We start from the raw sequence: 19,432 nt of genomic DNA, 5'->3' as shown, positions 1-19,432 counted from the left end.
AGACAAGGACAAACGAGGCGACAAAGACACAGAGAGACCAGAGGTAAGATGGAAGAAGATTCACTTTGTATCAATGCAAACAGCCTCATTTGAAGGGATGGATATTGTGGTCAGCATCAAAACCGTGAGAACTATAAGATATATCCAAAAATATTACTGAACCAGTCTGATACCTAATCTCTTTACAATAATTTTTGGTGACATATGTGTCCCATGCTAACGCAGAGTCAATATTTATCCCGACCTTAAAAAAGTGTGTTGTCCTGATCCGAAGCAATTGCTGTTGGTAACAAGGGTGTGTGGTGGCCATTGGAAATTTTGGAAAAATGTATTTCCCCAATCGGCTGATCTATTTTTCCGGCTGGGCAGGGTTATCACAAGAACCTCCCCTTCCTCTTTGGGTAATTACTGTCAATTTGAGGAAATATGTTAACAAGATTTAAATGTTTAAGAGGGAGTTGTTTCTTGAGTTTGTAGACAATCTCCCAAGTCACTTGAAAAAATTTAACTTCAACTTTTTGTTATTTGGAACACTATGTGTGTGTCCATGTGTGGCGATTCATCTGTGTGGGCTTCACGTAGGTCGCCAGGCTTTTGCGGCCACATGCGGTACATTTGATGTGTGGCGTGGCGCCCGCGGTGGGGCAGAATGTCTGCCGTCTCGTCACTTTGGATACGGCGGACTTGTCGCCTCAAAGCAGCACATCAGGTGTGCTGGTTTAGGAGGAGAGAGACTCATACGACTCACATCTCCTCCAATTTCAGATCGGTCATGCCTCCTACTTTCTCAGTGTGACCGATGGCTCGAAGCTGGCCGCAACCCCCTCCCCAACAAAAGTAAAAGCTGTTTTAGGAGGATTTGAATCAACGTGACCTACATGCGTCATTCGCCCAAATGGCACTACAAGTCGTCTGCTAGCAACAGAGAGGTAAGATGCGCAAACACACAGCCTTCTCACACATCGCAAAACATCTTAAAGTGGAACGGGAATGATAAGATAGATGGCACAACAAAGCCACGATAGCAGGGAGAGTTCATACATAGACGAACCAAAAGAAAGGAAGTTTGTCAACGTCATGCATTGCAGAGATGGGCTTGGGTGGTGAGAATGAGGAGGAGCGGGAGGAGGAAGGCACGGCAGCAGTGTTTGCTTTCAAGCAAAACTGAAAGTGAGGCATGTATCCAAGTGAAGGTCGTAAATAAAAGCAAACGCCCCGCCCGCATCATAACGACGTCCGCAGAGGACGCGGTTATGATCTAACGTCAAGGTTGCCAAGTCATGCAGAATCGTTAACTTGCATACCTGGGCCCATTCTATTCATCCTTGTTGCACTTCAGAGAGAGAGGCGAGCAAGCTACGGTAAGTGAGTGAATATTTACAGTCTACACAGCAAATACACAAGGGACAAACCACTAAAGTCACATCATACACGCTCACTTTAAGGGTTTACCAGAGCTTAGAAATGAGTACAATTACGTTTACAATGCAGCTGAATTATCTGCATGCTTTCCACAACTGTATCACAGTTGTACAATGATACTTTAACTTACTAGGAGTACCAGGGCCACACTAAATAGAAACGAGAAAAAAAATCATAATAATATTACTTTTATGGAAAGGGGAAACAAACAAAAATCACATTTTATAATTGATAACTTTATTCTTGTAAGATTCTGACTTTAAAATAGCTAAAATAAAGATAATAATGAAAGGTACATCAATTTGCAAAAATATGTCCATATTTTATTATCTTTTCATGTCCATAAAATTATGAGTTAATTTCCAAAAATGTGCCAATATTTTATCTTGGAGTTTTGGAAATATTTTATTCTAAAAAATAAAGCACCTTTTTGACCAAATTAAGAAATGATTATGTAAAGCTTTATTTTTTTGAGATTCGTTTTTTTTGTCTTCCGCAAAAATATGTTTCCCCCTTAGTCTAAAAAAAAAGAATTATATTATTGTATTATTTATTATTTTGATTTTTCTTTCAATGTGGCCCTGAATGTAATTTAATGGCAACAGTCGGCTTATCTCGTAAAACAAAACAGGAAGTGTCTGCTAACATGCAGTGAAGCATCTTGAACAACAAATGTCAAACACAGCTCATGAGCGATGATATTTATCTACTTTTGTTTTTTTCCCTCATTTAAACTTGCACAAATACCAAACATTTGGCAAGTAAACAAGAAAACAGGCAAGTGATATCATGTAGTCCCCGCGAAGTAATCACTGTCCGGGCACAGTGAGGAATCCTGGTAATTGTAAATGACAAACACCAGTAAGCACGATTTTTGATACTTATTTGACTAACAACGAAATGGTGTGTTAAAAATGTTTTGGTGTGCAGTAATAATAAATATTAAAGATTCTACGGGTCAATGAATGTGGTTAGTGTTGGACTTTTCACGTTATTAGAAACGTCTTTGATAGAAACTACATAAGAAACATGGACTGATCAGTGATTCTTAAAGCTCCCTCTCTTAGTACAGGAAATACTTAGTGAAATAAACACAAGTCCAATCAAGTGCAAATAAAATATGTTTTAACATGTAGCTCGTTTGACCTTGGATCCAGTCTCCACTTTTCAAATCATCCCCAAATTTAGACTGGGCCATAAACTTCGCAGGGAGTACAATGCCTCATAAAAGAAAAAGATAATTATCTTGTGATTACTACTAAATAGTCACGAAAGGACAAGACAACAATACAACAGGTTGATTAACAACCATCAATGTGAGTGTAGTTCTGCACTTTTCAGCTACTTTCCAGCCAGGGTTCCCCGAACAACAGTAAATTTGTGAGTTAATGGAATGTTGTGATGATACAGTGGATATGACTATGGCAGAAAAGCATAAGCAAGGAAGCGGAACACAACAGGCTAGAAAACTCACTACACGCTCACACACAAACACACAAAAATCACACATATAAAACATTGAGCTTGCATGCACTGGATGTTCTGTTAAGGGCACATACTTTTGTTTGTCGCGAGCTTCCCGGGTTTTACTGCTGCGGTTCTGCCGGTTGGAGGCTGTGACGGAGTGAACGGACGAGCTCTTCTTGCTGGAGGAATGAGAGGAGTGGGACGAGTGGGACAAGCTGGTTCGGGACTGGCCCGCGTTGTGGTCGAACTGCATGAGGCAGAAGATCAAGTCTGTGGGCACCAGCTCGAACTCATACGGTGGGTTGGTGATCACATATCTGCACAGACGACAGGAATGTTTGATTCACGCTTAACAAATGTCAAAATGGCCGACAACGGTTTGGGCCTTAAATTTTACCGTTTTGTACACTGGCTTGTTGTACTTAGATGAGCATCTCTTAATCTGTAGATTCCAAAACACAGCATGTTGTACGTTTTCAGTGCTTTGCAGAATAAATCCCCATAGCAGCCGCCATCCTGGTGAGAACACACAAAGGCACGTTTGAATGGTCACACAACACGACATCATCTTTACACCATAAATACAATCAGTCGTGTCGAAAAGCGTCCCGCTTCCACGAGAAGCTGCTTTGCGTGATCGCTGGTGTTCACATTGGATTAGAACGGCGACTAGCGGCGGCATGGAAACGCGCGCTGCCGGCTAGTGCCAAAATGTGTCATCTCCGCTTAAACAACCTCTTACCCCCAAGTCAGCGAAGGGCCCATCGTAGAGGGCGAGCTGGGCGACGCGACACCTGTCTCTGTTGGCCAGTGTCTGCGGCGTGCTGTAGCCTCCACGCAGAGCGTTCTCCTCGGCTAGAAGGGCCTCCAGCTCTGGCGTGGCTCCTCCGGTGACCAGCGTCCTGATCAGTGTGAGGATGTTGTCATTGAAATACGTCTGGGGAGAAGACGGAGGAGGTTACACAACTTAGACGTTTCAGATGTGATGGGAAATAGATCGGCCGTTCGGAGAAACTCCCAAAATTCCCAATGAAAAACCCAATGAAAAACACCTGCAATTTCAAATATTCAGTATTCAATATCTGCAATCATGAAGGTAAAAAAAAATACCCTCCATCACCCTGCAGGATGTATTGTGATTTAGCGCTTGAGTCCAACAGCACTCTGCCTTCACAAACATGGGACTTGACTGCACTCTGCGGGCGTCAGCGTCTCCTGTCCGTCAAGCCGATCACGTGCCGCTTTTGGCGGCGTACAAAGACAGTCGGTGTCAGTCGGCAGGCGAAGCTGAGAGTGGCAGCTCCTCTCGGCGGGCCCCTGACAGGCCTGCGGAGCCTCATGATGGATGAGCACTGTCCATTAGCCGCCTTCACCTCTGACCGCCGCCACGCTACAGCTGATGCCCACTCGACTCCCTCGGCTCGCCTCCGCACAGCTTCTCTAACCCCTCGCTCACTAAGCGAGCCGCTGGAATGAAGCCATCACGACACCGAGTGGAAAAACACACTTGGCCAAGAGTGGGGGAAAAAAACGAGGTGTTGAAGGTTATATTTTCTCCCCGCTTGCCTCTTTTTTTTCCCCCCTGATCTTTGATGCGATGGTGGCATTGTCAGGAGATGAAAGAACGTTCGCGAGGCCTGTTAAAGTCGAGCTGGTGTCAGTGCCATTACGCTAACATTCCATACTTGCTTCATTAAAAGACTCTAAGTTGAATTCAGACTACTTCAAATGAGGAGCCATGTCAACTATCTGGCTTTGATGTCAGTGAAGCTGGCAGATGTGTCGGATCAATGTACCAGTACCCCGCTCCAGCTTCTTGGTGCAGTCACTGAAACGTGAAGCTCTGCACAGTAGCGTATTCTCGCTTCCCCAAACAGAAAATTGTGAATTCCCCCACTTATAAAACAAACAGAATTAACCCTAGATACAGTAGGATTCCTACTCACAGCGCTCATCAGGGAGTCGAGGACGCTGATGGCGAAGGCGGTGCCACAAGCAAAGGGCTGAGTAAGGTACAGCTCAGTGTCGGGGTCGTCATCGTCGTCTTGGTCCAGAAATTGAACGTTTGAGTCGTTGACTGGGAGGACGCAAAAGCAGCAGAGTTAGCCGCAACATGCAGTGAAGACATGAAGACAATTTTTTTAGCTGGCCTCTTCTGGGGCAGGAAATCAAAATGGACACCACATGATTTATTTTAAGCAGAATCATGTGCTGTGTCCCAGCTTATCAAGGAATAAAGCAATTATAATTAAGTTGCAGTTTCAATTAAATACAGTAAAATTCACTAAAATGTATGTGATTTTACAATTTACATCAAATTATATACAGTTAAGTTGTCACACATACAGTATAATTGTGAGTATACTGTAATTTCACTCACTCTGCAGTAATTCTATCATTACCAATCAATGTATGAATGGTGAACCTGTGAAAATAATCATGCAGTAAATTGATTTCAAAAATCAAGATGTGACATATTGCCTGGTGTCATAACCATTGTAGAAGTCCACTGCATTGTACTAGTATATATGATTTAAAGCAAACACACACAATATATTTATTGTAAGGATGAAATGGAAAAATAATATAACTGCCAATAAATCCTAATGACATTTTTTTATACGAGACTTCAACAATGGCCTTCATAACGTCCAAAATCCATGCACACCAAATGTCATGCTAGTTTTCTTGAGCTGATAGATGTTCTGTCACATCATCACTCCTCACACATTTACCTGAACCCTGAAAATGAATGTTGTCATCACACGTTTGATAACAATAACAACAATAATTGTAACAAACAATCAGTTTTCTCCCCAGTACAGTGGTTCAATACCTGCAATGAGTGAAGAGTCTAAAAACAAGCATCACACTAGAGCTAAGGAAGACAGTTTGAGCTTTAGTTTGCTTTTTATTTTGAAATCTGATTTTGTTGCAGGCTCCCTGAGTGCTGGGGATGTCAGTCAAAGAGACAAGAGTCTGATGCAAACAGGCCCGGGCCAAAGACGTGAATTGGAGGGGGGGGGGGGGGGGGGGGTTGGACATGTGAGCGTGGGAGGAGGAGGGATGAGAGGTGTTGCTATGAAAACAGCCACAAGGACAGAGTGAATATGATCAAAGGCCTTAGTGAACACAACTGGAGGGCGGGATGAAAAAAAACCTAAAAAACAAAAGCAAAAAAATCATTAAAAAGAAAGGGCGCCGAACAAGACAGTCAATTTCAACAAGAAGGAAGAATAAGAATGTGTTGAAAGTGAAGCCATGGGAGCAGCGTGGGCCTTGACTGCAGCCAGATAAATCAGGACAAGCTGATGAGGCGATGGACGGACGGGCGGGCGGGCAGACGGCTAGCGGAGGACAAAGTCTCATCTTACCCAGCTCTGTTATCATTTGTATGTTGGTCCCACTTTTTTTTTCCTGACTGAGTGAAAGCGATGGCAGTGGTTTGCCCGGCTTATCTAATGGCAACGAGGCAGTGCAGAGAGGAGAGAGATGACGTCGTTATTGAATTGAAACACTTTGCACAAGACCGAATAAAAGACATCTCACTGTCTCCCATCCTAATGGCCGGCCGGCGTCCCAATATAGAGCAGGTAGGATTTTAAGTACCAAAAGTGCACCAAAGGGCGCAACAAGAGGAACTTGATAGTCCAAGTGTACCTAATAAAGTGTCTTTTCCTGTCGACTCTTTAATTAAAGAATATCTCAGAGCTTCTTTATTTCCTGAGGGGCGATGCTACGTTTCACTGCATGAGAGTGTCTAGCGGGGGAGTGGGCGATGCTGACGCGGGTAGAATGGCGCTCACGTGTGCGGTCAAATGGGCGAACCTCTCTGCAGGTAATGGCCGGCCCAGTTACAAGTAACATTAGCTACAGCTCCTTTTTCTTGCTGGCCTTCTCTTAGCTTGCTCTCATGCTCCATTGCTCCCTAATTGGGTCAGGGGAGACAGAACAAGCAGTCTCTGGTGCTTCCCAAGACCCCTCGGAGATCTGAAAGTTTCATGAGTCCCCAGCACCGTTGGGAATACAGCCACTGCCATTGTTATTAATAAATGGACCCATTTTGCAACCAAGGCAGTTTTCACCCGCTTTTCGCTCTCTTTTCTAACCCCCCTTTCCATTCCCTCCCGTCAGGCTGAGTTGCTCTTGTGCATTAGTGGACAAATTGCAGAGGATGTGGTGGCGGTCCTTTAAAAAAAAAAAAGAGTCTGAATCACTCACGGTAGAGTTAGTCCGTACTGTTAAATTAGCACTGCAAGAGTTAACAATTGACACGTACACACGTTAGTGTTAAATGAAGCAAACCACAACACACAAGTGGACCAAAATTCCATTTGATCGTGAGTTGGAACTTTTGGTAGCAGGATGATATTTTATGTTGGCCACCATAGAAGGGAAAAATGTGATGACAACAATAGAACGGGAAGTGGAACGTAAGAAAGTAAAAACATGTGTCGCTTAGAATCAATATGTGGAGGTATTAAAGGTATTAAAATTGCATTGCAATTGCAAATTTTTTGTTTTTACATTTGACTTTAATCCAGTCAACCAGCAAAATGTGTTTGCCAATAATTTTTTCACGTTACAGTCCAATGAAAAACATGGAACGCCAAATTTTCATGCTTTCATTTTCATCTAAAACACAATGTAAGTATTATTCGCTGTGTTTCAGATAAAAAGAATAAACTCACAAAAATTGGCTTTCACACTTTTTGTTGGACAGTGACAATGATTTGTTGGCATTTGCACTGGAGGTGAAGTTTTACCTAATTCTGTGATGATAGGGATGTTGGAGCCGGTGGTGACGGAAGCCTGACGCACAAAGCCATGTACTGGACTGCTGTCTGGAGATGACCTGTCCATTCCAGGAGGCGTGAAACCTGCATATAATTCGAAAAGGTCAGTGAAGAATCATCAATTTGGAGTTGAAACAATTTTTTAATTGCAGTTTCATTTGGGTTTTGTTTAATTATACAGTGCAAAACTTCACAGCACATAACCTTTAAAATTTTATTTAATGAAGTGACATTACACAATTTTGTATTAAAAACGAAAGGTCAACTAACATCATGTCAACTTTGAAGATACCACTGTAGAGCAAACATGGTAAAACATAGATGAACGTATTACACAGAGTACATGTCAGCTAAGCATGAAGTTGTTTGGCATCTTTCAAACTTCACAACAATGACAAGCAACCTAAAAAAAAAAAAGTGCAACAGTATGGATGTGGTGCTTTTAAGGGTCAGCTAGGACATATTTAGCATTCATGGCCCTCCATCAGCAGCCCAGCATCAATTTTACATATCGCTCATTTTGTAACAATAAAAGTTGGCGAAGTGGATACCAGAAAACCTTTTATGGAAAATGCCGTGGATCGCGACGGCAAGTGACAGCGACGCAAATGCGCTTGACTTGACATTTTTCCTTTGCCTCAAAGTGACAAGTAAACACCTTAAATTGGTAATGCAAGATGCATAATGCATCAGCCGTGTTTTGACATCCATCATTTAGTGCTGACTACAGCGAAAATGCCACCAGCCAGGAAATATACAATACATTCAGGTCACCGTTTTATCACTGTGCGTGTCTTCCCTGACAAGACACTCAATGAGACACTTACGTTACAAAAGAGAAAAGACCCACATAGTCGACGGTGCGGCACCACTAATCATAAATCTTGTTACTCTAATTATCACACTTGGATTGACATTCTAAATCATCATGTTGACTTTTGTCTATGAAGGACAAAAGGATGATGTTATCACTTTTCTGCAGTCAACTTTTATTCTCTCTTTTCCATCGGTTTGAAGACTTTGCAGCTGTTGACTACCGCAGCGAGTCATTGTCAGTGAGAGAAAAAGACAACAGCCTGATGCTGCTGCTGCTGCTGCTGCTTTTAAAAGCTGTTACAAACCTCTTCGACACTAGAAATGGTGAAATTACTTCTATCTTGTGCATTATCTGTCATAGAAAATATCATACACACAGCACTGCAACTGCCACGAAAGTTGCATGAAGCCAACAAGTCACCCATTGCCTTTTAAACAGAATCCGACAAAGCGGCAACAATTGGATGCATGTGCACAGAAGTCACATCTTCACCGTGAGTAGTTATGTTGAATGTCTAAATGTGTTGCTGCACCATTTTTGTTCAATATCATTTGCTCATAAGCATTGCCTACCATACAGTGCTCACTGCTTGCAAGTCAAAGCAACAAATCGGCAGACTCTCAAATAATGTTTTTGTATCACCACACATCTGCACCATTCTCAAAATGACACAGCATTCCAAAATTTGAGAATTTTGGCCTAAAACTTGCTTTCAACACCAAAAGTTAGAGGATTGAGTCTCTGGTGTGAAACTTCACACTCCTGCAATGTTTCTTTTCAACCGTCTGTATGAAATGGAACGATGACAAGAAAGTTATTGTGATGGGCGACTTCGTACTCCTTCATTGAGTGAAAAATAGCAACCTCCCCAAATAAATTCCAGCTTCACCGTATCCACCTGCCGAGCTGTCAATGAAGTGATTGTGTTTTTAACACACAACATCTCCTCGAGGCTAGTGCTACCTTCAAGTGTTTGGCAGGATGTTGCAACAGTCAAGCGAGATCTGGGTTAGGTAGCCCCCACCCCTCACCGCTGTAGCCCCCCGGGCACGGCGATGCTCTGCGGTTGACTACAGGCTACAGCCGCCGTGAGAAGCTCTCCCCCAGGAAAGCGCTTGTTTACTTATTCATTTGCGCCTTCTTGTTTTCAATTCCGCAGACGGTGCGTAGATGGGAGCGTCGCTGGGAGGAAGGAACCCCCCAAAGCGTTACTATGATCCAACACAAGTGTCTGGCTATGTGTGTATTTCCTGATGTATGCATGAGAGCACTGCGGTAGTGTTCTCTAAAGTGAAGTATTTTTCACCAAAATGAGTGTTTGATATAAGACCCAATTATTGATAACAATGGGTGCCATCCATCGACCCTGGGAGAAGACACGGGCAAGTGGGTTTTCCATATTGGGGTGGCTTCCTGTGAATAGCGCTCCCCAGAGCGGTCGCTTCGCTGATTTACCTCTTCTTATTGTTACCCAGCCGCACGGCCATTGACAGCGCATCAGTCACTCAAGGCTGCAGGAATAACAGCATTGGCATTCTCCTAAAACATGTGCAAGTGCTCGGCACTAAAACCCTTCCGCTTTGATTTGTACTTACAACAGTAGCACTAAATAGTCTCCAGCTTGAGCCACGTCGTCTTTCAAGCTAATCATAAAGCGTGGATTACATGCACGTGGATGGCATTGACCATGCTTGCGGCCGCGCCATCCATTCGGGAAGTCGTTGCTGTTTGGTTGTGACTAATGAGCGGCAGCTGAGTCGCACCGCCCGGTGATTTGTATTCGCCGCTTAATGTTGATGAGGCCTGATGGGAGGCCCAGATCGCACGTTTGTCAGTGAACATCTACAATCTGTTCCAGACGAAGCGCCAGACATGGGAAACAACATTAAAAATGACACCAGCATGTTGGTATTAAAAAGTATTAGCAGGGAGCTTGTAATTACCAGCGAACAAGACTGGAATGATTAGACAATGACGCGGCGTAAACACTGTCGGAATGCCAGTTTATAGACCCCACTCAAAAAGCATTGTGCTTGTCAACTGCATTGTAGTGATGCAATTTGACATCATCCCATTGGTTGGTTTACTTGACTGACCCACTAAAATGGGGAAGACATCAAATGGACCTTTTACTCACAACTGATTGATGGATTGAGTGTTTCAACAGTGTGATTCTTAAAGTGCCTAAAAATATAGTCACAGTGACTGTCACCCCACATTCCTATTTGAAAAAAAAGAAATCCTTGACTTCCCTTTTTTTCCCACAACCTGTCCCCTTAAGGCAGAGGTACACCCAGAGTTTGAGAGGGCGCTTCTTACCTTGGGAATTAGCCTGCAAGACCCCAATGCTGTCATCAAACTGCATAGACTTGATGTTGAGTGACGCCAAGATGCATTCTTTATCTTGCAGCGAGGCATCCTCGATATTGTTCTGATTGGCTGACAGTATTACGCACATGTCGCAGAGGTTGATGTTGACAGCCCTTAAATCTGCCCGACTTAATGGCGTACCCTTTGGGGTGAGGCGGGAACACAGAGAGAGGCAGAGAGAGAGATAAACTAATTAAAGAAGTGAGCAGTAGTGTTGTGTTGTGGTAAGCTTGCTAACACGTTTCACTTATGAGCTTCATTTTGGAGGCCTGGACCGAAGACTTGCTTCATCACTCAAACCAGACTAAACAAGCTATTGTTCCATCTGGGACAGTGGGGCACACTCACAGGCAAGATGGAGACTTTGGGGAAGTTGTGTAACGTCTCCCACTCTCGCCGCAGATAGTCCAGTGAGCCCACAAAAACGATGGGCTTGAGTTCATGATAATGAAAGTTGCTGGCTCTTAAAGGCATCACCAAGTTTCGCAGCCCCACTAAAGCGGACGTGACATCTCCAAATATACAGACCACCACATGGCCACTCAGTACCGTCATGGAGGCTTCACTTCGAGTCTGCAAACACAAGAGGGATAGGGAGAGAGAACCCCAAAAAATAGAATAAGGGGATGAATTGCCTGGTACATGTGCTGTGAATAGAAAAAGTGGAAGTTTAACATCATTAAAATGTCATATTCAGCTTAATGACCAAGAGCAGCTGACTCAGAGTCAGTTGCTGATGAACGCCGTTCAGAGACTTCAGGCAAGTGTGAGAAGTGAGAAGGATCTTGAATAAAAAGCTGTAATACAAGAAGCTAATGTAAAGGGTAATGTCATGCAAGTAGGCGAGAAAATTGCTCTAAATCTTTAGGCATTATTAAAACAAGTATAATCAAAGATATTTGGTTTTGAAGAAGAAAACAAATAAAAATCTTCAGCATCTATTTAACGGCATAAATATACGTAGTACGAAGTCTATTCGGGAGGAGGTCCTTTTTTCTACAGTGTGAAGCAAAACAGGCAAATGTCCAACGGATTCTATGTGCCCATTTTCTTTTGGCTCCTATTAATAATGCAGTGTAGTTGGAGCCGGAATTAATTGTTGACTACAACGTGAGGTAAGGCAAATCCTGTTAAAAAAAAAAAAAATCGGAATGAATGTCGTGGCGATACTGAGGACACAAATGATTAATGGGTGCACCGAAATGCTTGCAAACTGTCCATTTGCATAGACATTGCAGAAAACGCATGCGTGGACGACTTAAACCTCTACGCAGAGATAAAAAGAAAACCGTAAACTCACCTTGAAGCAGAGAGGCAGAGAAAAAAATGTCAGTACATATTAGTATGTGATTAGATGACTTCACAAGTGTGTGTGGGGGGCCACTCCTTAGGATACTTACATTTAGTTTCTCTATTTTTTTGTAAATGTAGTGATTTTTTTCTTTTGATAGAATAAAGTAAAGAAAGCAGGTTTCACTCACCAGGATGACTTTTTCGATGTCTTTTGATGGGCACCAGTGAAACATCCCAGTGGAGTCATACCTCTTCACATTCATGTCCATGTTTTCCATTTGTTCATTAGCAGGTATTAGAAGAGGGTCGTGTCTACTGTAAAACAACATTAATTGAGTCAGCCACTATATTTGCATGTTTCTCTTTGGAAATAATATAAATCTAATCAATTTGTTCAGGAGTATGGAATCTAAACATCCCAAAATATTGCAGGAATAGATGAACATTTATCACACACTTTTACCTAATTGTACACGCTTGATGTGTGAAAGATGGTGATGAGGGGAGAGGATGGAGCCAGTTTTGTACTATTTAGTTTTATCATCATGTTGTCATTTTTATTAATCAAATGTTTGGAACGTGATGTCGTTTTGACTACTAAGGTATGAAAAGAGGGCGAGGTGTAAATCCAAAATAAACATTGACACATCACAGCCTGTCAAATGTCAGCATTTTTAAATAAAAGCATGTAAAAAGGGGAGGGGTTTTTAGCCAAATTGCATAATTTTTTGTATGAAAAATGAATAGATGTATGTTTGGGGAGCAAAAACTAAATTGTTGGCAAAGAAGGTATGCAAAAACAAATAGTACAATTTTACCTCACTCATTTCCTATGCTGTTCACAACCCTTTCGGGGCATACGTGCAAGGCGTCGGGGAATTGCTATGATACGCTGTGATGATGTGTGATCTATTAATCAGCGTTAGATTCTCCATTTCTTTTGTTGCCATTCTGCCTCGGCGACAGCTTTTCTCAGCACAGACATGCAATTTCTGAGGGAATTGCAATTTCTACTTCTGCTCCTTGATGTCAAGTCATCAGGAAGCTCAAAGGCACACGCAGGCGCTCGCTCGCAGCGGCAGCCCGAAGAGCGGCAAGACTTGAACGTTACAGACTGACACGCCACGCAACACAGTGCCAATTACCAGCTTTTAGCCTCTTTTTCCAGCTCCTGACGCCACGTCGTGCAAACAGTAAAAGGTGCCAACAGGCTCCCACTTTAAATATTTCAAGCGTTTGCCCAATCACATTGCGCCTCCCCAACTGACGGCCATGAATGTTTCAGCAGCATGTCACAAGCAAGCGGGCTAATCCACAGTAGTGGGGCGTTGAGTTTTATCCACTGTAACACTGACCATGAAAGGGTTCCTGTCAGTCCAACTTTAACGCCGCTTCTGCTCTTGCGTTTATTCTACAAGACGTCTTCTTGCCGTTGCAACAAAGGCAATGCAGACAGTTTGATCCACAACACTGACTCGGGATATAGAGCAGAAACAAACAGTGCAGTTATTCTGCACAATAGCAATATTAATAATCATAATAATATTAATCCTAAAAATAAAAATAATAATATATTTTATTAAGTTTTTTTAAATCAGGGTATTTAGGTTTTCGATGTACATTTTAGCCCAAGTTTAACTCTTGGTTTATTTCTGAGGTTCTAACCTATGTTGAATCTGCACAAAGGTTTTCATTGCTCAAAATGTTTTTAATTGACAGCAAGCAAAAGAAGTTGACACCTTTTACTGTTTTTTGCATGGGTACCGTGCTATTCGAATAAGATACGGTTTTACTATTGATTATGGATAATGGCATGTGTGCATCTGCTCTGCATTATAAGGTAAATCAATAACAATAGAGAATGAAAATCTCCCACATACGATTCATGTCTAATGTATTTTTCTGGTTGAAGTAATTCAATATTTGTCTAATATATTGAACTCAACGGTGACGTGAAGACAGATACATTTGAAAAATATAGGCGGGAAACAGCTCTGAAATTTGACATATATCGTTTTCAAATCATCACTCTGTCTATCCTCAATCAGAGCTGACATTCACTGACAAGGCTTTGAAGGCGATGCTTTCTTCACTCTACATTTGGGTTGCAGAAAAGTAGCAAAAAAAAGAATGGGGGAAAGCTGTCAATTAGCCACCCGCCTTTTTGCTTCCCTCTATCAGTTAGCGCAGGTGATAATAACACTGAGAGCATTTAGTGTTTTTACATTCAGCCTGAATCTTTCATTGGGAGCCCCACGTTGCGCCAATCAACCTCTGCCGCGCCGCTGCCGTCACTTCAATCTGCTCGGTATCGCTCGCCTCCTCACCAGCGCTGACTGCCGCATGGCTGCACCTCCCTCCCTCCCTTTGCTCGCTCTCTTCCTGTGTGTCAAGACAGCTATCTTTCACCCGGCTGTCAGCGACGTGACTGGCAGCCTGTCACTGACGCCACACACCTCCTCATCCACCCCCTCTCTGCCTTCTCCCTGCCTCAGCTTGAACCTTCCACCAAGCTCAGGCAGAACAGACGGCGGTGCCACGCCCAAGGGATAGCGCATCCAGATGACACTGTTTTTGCCATTTTGGATGTGCGGCGTCACTGGCGGGCCCGTCACAAAGGTTGGCGAAGACGGCGTTAATGCGGTGCTGACAATGCACACCTTATTAGCGAGGTGATACATGGATAGGCTGCCAGGAAATGAAGAACAGCGACATGGCCGGGTCAACTCAAATGATGAAGTTATATTTTTAAATATAATAGAAGAGATGTATTTCTACATTGCTATTTTAAATTCAAATGGGTGAAAAAGAAAATTAAATGCTGGCTTAATCCAATTCTATTTTTGTTTCTTTAATCCACAAATAAATCTTCAGACGGGCCATAAAGAATAGCGCAGATCTAAATTACGATTGTCTGGTAATAAAGGAGTATAAATTGTAGTTGAAATAGTTTTTGTCCTAAGAAATAAACCTTTTGGAAGAAAATCTATTTTGATTGTTTTGCCCTCGCTGGTCAATGCAGAATTTGACAAGAGAAGAATTTATATAGGACAAGTATTTGCTTTACAGTACATCCCTCCCCAGAGTCCCCCCCCCCCCCATTCTTCAGCATGTATTTCAAACACTTGAGTTATTCCAGCGAAACACTCGGCAGTCGCAAACTGGGGATGGTTTGGCTGCTCCCCCAATGCCTCCCTGGCAGACTACGAAGGGGCTTTGAAAATTTTCCCCATCATGCAAACTGACAAAGGCGTGCTTTTCAAAAGCCCACAGCCAATCTGTTGATCATTATTTATTTACAAAGGCCTTCGGGCGGCGAGTCCTGTAAAAACCACGCTCGCTCGCTACGTATGCTGGCTCTCTTGCTGCATCCCGCCACCACTCCTCCTCTTTCCTTGCTTGTAGAGTAAAGCATCCCTAAGGCTACCTCAAACAATCACTTTTCATTGTGCATAAAACCCACCTCGTAAAGCACAACTGTTTAATATAAATGCTGTTATATGTTGACAGGGGCAGCTGTGGGAAAGGGGGCTGCCTGGGCTGTGATGGGTAATTTGATGTTGTGCTGTGGGCTAAGTCTCGGAGAAAACATCTACACCTATAACAGAGGACCTGTCATGGCAGTACCCGAGAGCTTTCAGAACACCGAAGCATCCCTAAAGCGGAGAAAACTTTAACGCTGCTTTGAAGCCGCTTCCAAACTGAGAAAGTAACTTGCGCAAAATGATTATCGCTGCAAGATCAAAGCTAAGAGGCAGATCATATATTACGTGGCAAAAGGGGACCGTCTTTAATGCCAGAGAGGAAGAGGAAAGGCTTTAGTGCAGAAATTTAGGCAAACTAAAGTAACTTTGTTGGAAAGCTGCCAGGCTAAACTTGTTTTTATAGCAGCACAGGGCATCACACACGATACTCTGACTGAAGGCTACCACTCTTGTGCTTGCCTAATGGTTTTGGCAAGCTTATTAAGTGCTTGTTTAATAGAGAACTGAGGGGGAGGCCCACAAGTGCACAAGATAAAATATATATATATATATATATGTATAGATTTGCCAGTGCAGTGGGAGGGATGCCGCCTCAGGGAGGAAGACTACAAAACAACTTGGTCCTAACTAAAATATAAGGAAAATAAAGTGGTGGCAATTATTCTTATTTTTAAGTAGTGTGTAACTTTCACAAAACGTGGATTACAGTGGTACCTTACCCAAGCAGTGCCTCATTGCATCATGAAGAGATGTTTTTAAATTATATTTTGATTTTCTTGAACGTATTCAGCAAGTGTCCCTAAAGGTGATGATCCATCACAGTTGTAATATTAATTCCTTTATTTACTCAGCTGCAGTGACACATTTGGTGAAAATGTGTATGTTTGAATGATAGCATGCAGTATGATAAGCGTCAACAAAAAAAAATGTCTGAGTTTGACAACTAAAGTGTGTGAAATGTAGTCTAATGTTGTTTTATTTTGAAGAGTTGATTTTAAACAGGATGCTACACTAGTGTTTCCTGAACTTGTCCAATGACACCTTGCACATTTGCAGGCTTCAAAAGGTAACTTTCGATGATTATTTGAAATGATATTATTGACTATGGGAATGTTACTTTGAATTTCAAATGATTCAGCTTGACTGTTTTGCACAAAATTGAGATTCCAGTCTATTTGTTTTCAGTGATTCTGAGCATTGTTATCACAGTAAATGTAGACGTTTATATTGGGTCTCATTAGATTGTCCAGAGTGTATTTGATAGTTTTACTTTATAAATACTGACAACTTGTCTCAAACCGCACGGCTCTCGCCTCACACTCATTAAGACACAGCCAGCATAGCTATGAATGTTCCTGTCCTGTTAGATCTCCGCCACCGCGGCCTCTCTTTGTTTCTGTGCTGTCATGAGGCTAACCCCCTGCCTTGTAGTAGGAATACCTTGGCCCCTTTTATCTTTCAAAATCAATTAAGAGCAATTTAATAGCACAGGACAGGATAAAAGGAAGGTAATATTTGAATTCATATTTGATTGTGGCAATGCAGCTCGCATATGGCCGTTAAGTAGCAGAAATACTACTCACAGGGGTTCCCACAATAGAGAGGTAGCCTCGGGGCAAAGTAACTATGCAGGTCTTTCTGATTGGCCGCCGGTGTCATTAGTGTCAGCATTGTTTAAGGACTACATGTGGACCTGACCGGAGGAGGTGACAGCTGGGACTTTAAAGGCAGCCGAGGGGGGCTCGTGCATTTCAAACGACTCCTTGCTGACTTTTTTTTTATTTTTTATTGGTGACAAAAACATTATTTCAGCTCTGTCATTAACAACTGACAGCGTGCCAACCTAAACAGCTTCAGCCTATCAGGTTGCATTTTTCTGTGCGCCCCCTCCCGCCTGCCATCCAAACGCCCACCATCAGCAGCATCACCTCTGAAGTGTCTGCTGTCTTTCCATCTATCCCTCCCGCCATTCCCCCTGCATCTGGCTTCCTCCCCATTTGAAGACGGCGAGGCGAACGCAAGCGTCTCTTACCTCATCATTTTGGGAGAGCAGTTGGGCGAGTTCCGCATCCCTCCGTTGCGCTGCTTTTTTTTGGGTGACAGCGTTGACGGATGCTCGTCTTCGACTGCAAACACACGCGCGCAGTGTCAGAACAGAGACAGAGACGGATGGGGAAGTGAGCTGGACCTGACATGAAACTAAACAAATAAACTGTCAACACTCAATCATAGCAAACACAACAAAGGTGAACAGAAAGAAAAGGGTAAATTAATAACTCGAAGAAAAACCAAGATCGATTATTAGTAACGGGGGAATCTTTAAGGCAGGAGACAACCCCGGAGAAAAACCAATTGATGACGTGAAAATGACCAAAGGACCTAAGGGCCTTATGTTTTTTTTTGCATTAGGTGCACCTGGCTTTTTGGACCTCTAGCAGTCTGCATCAGAGTGACCATGCCTACCTACACCATTAACTGCCATGTGATGCTAGAGATTGGCATTGTCAGTGGGTCGTGGTCAAAAGCAATGACAATGAGATAAAGTAAAAGGAGGTTATGGCGATGGATCTTACGGTGGCTCATTTTTGGGGGGCTAAAAAGCCTATCCGGCCCATTATTCCGGTTCTAGCGCAGAAAATGGCTCTTCTACTGGTCTACCTCCATGCCAAGAGAACACTCCACACACATTATGAAGGACACGCTAACAGGGGGATGAATTAGTGGGCTAGACATGTCAGAAGCGGCTAGTAAGGACAAATAACCCTCCAGCAGACGAAGGTCAAGACTAGCTTGGGAATTAATGATGCGTGTAAGATTAAATATTCAATTTTGGGGGGTTGACACTTTGGTCGTAAGCACTTTGCAAGAGTTTCCCAGACTGAAAGGACAAGGAAGAGCAACCAAAGTGAGGTCAGGCCCGGCACTAGTCTGATCTTCACTACTGTCTGCGTTTAAGAGCTTCTACCAGACATCCTTCTGGCTGCACCACTGCACACCTGTATTAGTCCTTGGGTTAGAAATCAATAAGAGCACGTGATCTTAGCACAAATCAGAGGACACAAAGAAAGCAGCTGCATAAAAGTTGTTTACCCTTACTTACTTTGTGTCATCCGTTGCTGCTAATTTCACCACAACTTCTCATTTGTTAACCATCAAGGTCATGTCATTATTTAAAATGGACCACACAAAATGATATCAGCCTAGAGATCATACTAAGGATGGGCAGGGTAAACAACAATATGCAGTCACGATGGATTTTCCAACAGGGGGCGCAGTTAATTCAGACCCAAGTAATTTGCTGCCTAAACGAGGTGAAACAAATAGTAAACAGGAAGACCAAAGGAGTTTGTCTTGGATTATTCTGAACTGGGAACCTACAACCTAAAGTGAAAACAGTGATGTCCCCTAAAGCCAGTGATCACAAAGTGAAGCTTCAAATTTGCTTCATGAACCAGTTGTATTTTTGGCTCCTCGAGATGGCACTTACTTTGGATGAAAGCCATTTCTTAAAGCCTTTAATTTAAAAAAACAACAGTGCCATCTGCAGGAGTCAAGAAATACACAAGTTGTTCATGAATCCAATTTGAAGCTTCATTTTCTCATCACTACCTCTAACTCATGCTTCAAAGCCAAAGATGGAATTTTGGCTTGCATGTTTGAATATATATGAAAAGGAAATTCTCAAACATTCAGGAATAGTTCTTTGACTGCCCATCCCTAGCACTACATAGCAAGTCAAATCAAATGTAGTATCTCAACACCCAAAGCTCAGTCTCCAAGCT

At 42.8% G+C, this 19,432-nt stretch overlaps 2 protein-coding genes across 11 annotated transcripts in view; one reads left to right on the top strand and one right to left on the bottom strand.

Moving 5' to 3' along the window:
• LOC147050099 (calcium-activated potassium channel subunit alpha-1a) overlaps positions 1–19,432 on the bottom strand; it is a 105,338-nt gene that overhangs the window by 3,004 nt on the left and 82,902 nt on the right. Inside the window, exons 23-33 of the mRNA XM_085922108.1 lie at positions 17,683–17,776; positions 12,354–12,480; positions 11,221–11,445; positions 10,822–11,014; positions 7,656–7,769; positions 6,264–6,347; positions 4,836–4,966; positions 3,632–3,826; positions 3,287–3,405; positions 2,982–3,206; positions 1,305–1,333 (exon numbers count right to left, since the gene is read on the bottom strand). Of these exons, the coding sequence (XP_085778234.1) occupies positions 1,305–1,333; positions 2,982–3,206; positions 3,287–3,405; positions 3,632–3,826; positions 4,836–4,966; positions 6,264–6,347; positions 7,656–7,769; positions 10,822–11,014; positions 11,221–11,445; positions 12,354–12,480; positions 17,683–17,776 (1,536 nt within the window). The remainder of the gene's footprint in view (positions 1–1,304; positions 1,334–2,981; positions 3,207–3,286; positions 3,406–3,631; positions 3,827–4,835; positions 4,967–6,263; positions 6,348–7,655; positions 7,770–10,821; positions 11,015–11,220; positions 11,446–12,353; positions 12,481–17,682; positions 17,777–19,432) is intronic.
• lrmda (leucine rich melanocyte differentiation associated) overlaps positions 1–19,432 on the top strand; it is a 266,124-nt gene that overhangs the window by 178,854 nt on the left and 67,838 nt on the right. For 4 of the 10 annotated variants that reach the window (XR_015067399.1, XR_015067401.1, XR_015067403.1 and 1 more), the window contains 4 exons: positions 1–43; positions 766–3,186; positions 7,674–7,788; positions 8,703–10,157. The exons of 1 other annotated variant lie outside the window; for it this stretch is intronic. The gene's annotated coding sequence lies outside the window, so the exon portion shown is untranslated. Of the gene's footprint in view, positions 44–765; positions 3,187–7,673; positions 7,789–8,702; positions 10,158–14,660; positions 15,212–19,432 lie in introns of those variants that run through there. 5 more of the 10 variants (XR_015067400.1, XR_015067398.1, XR_015067405.1 and 2 more) reach the window with 5 other exon arrangements.

This window comes from Syngnathus leptorhynchus, chromosome 10 (assembly GCF_054491065.1).
Source record: "Syngnathus leptorhynchus isolate UIUO chromosome 10, UIUO_Slep, whole genome shotgun sequence".
NCBI classification, from domain to species: Eukaryota; Metazoa; Chordata; class Actinopteri; order Syngnathiformes; family Syngnathidae; genus Syngnathus; species Syngnathus leptorhynchus.
The sequence above is the reverse complement of the archived record's forward strand: the minus strand, read 5'-3'. Positions and strand labels throughout refer to the sequence as shown.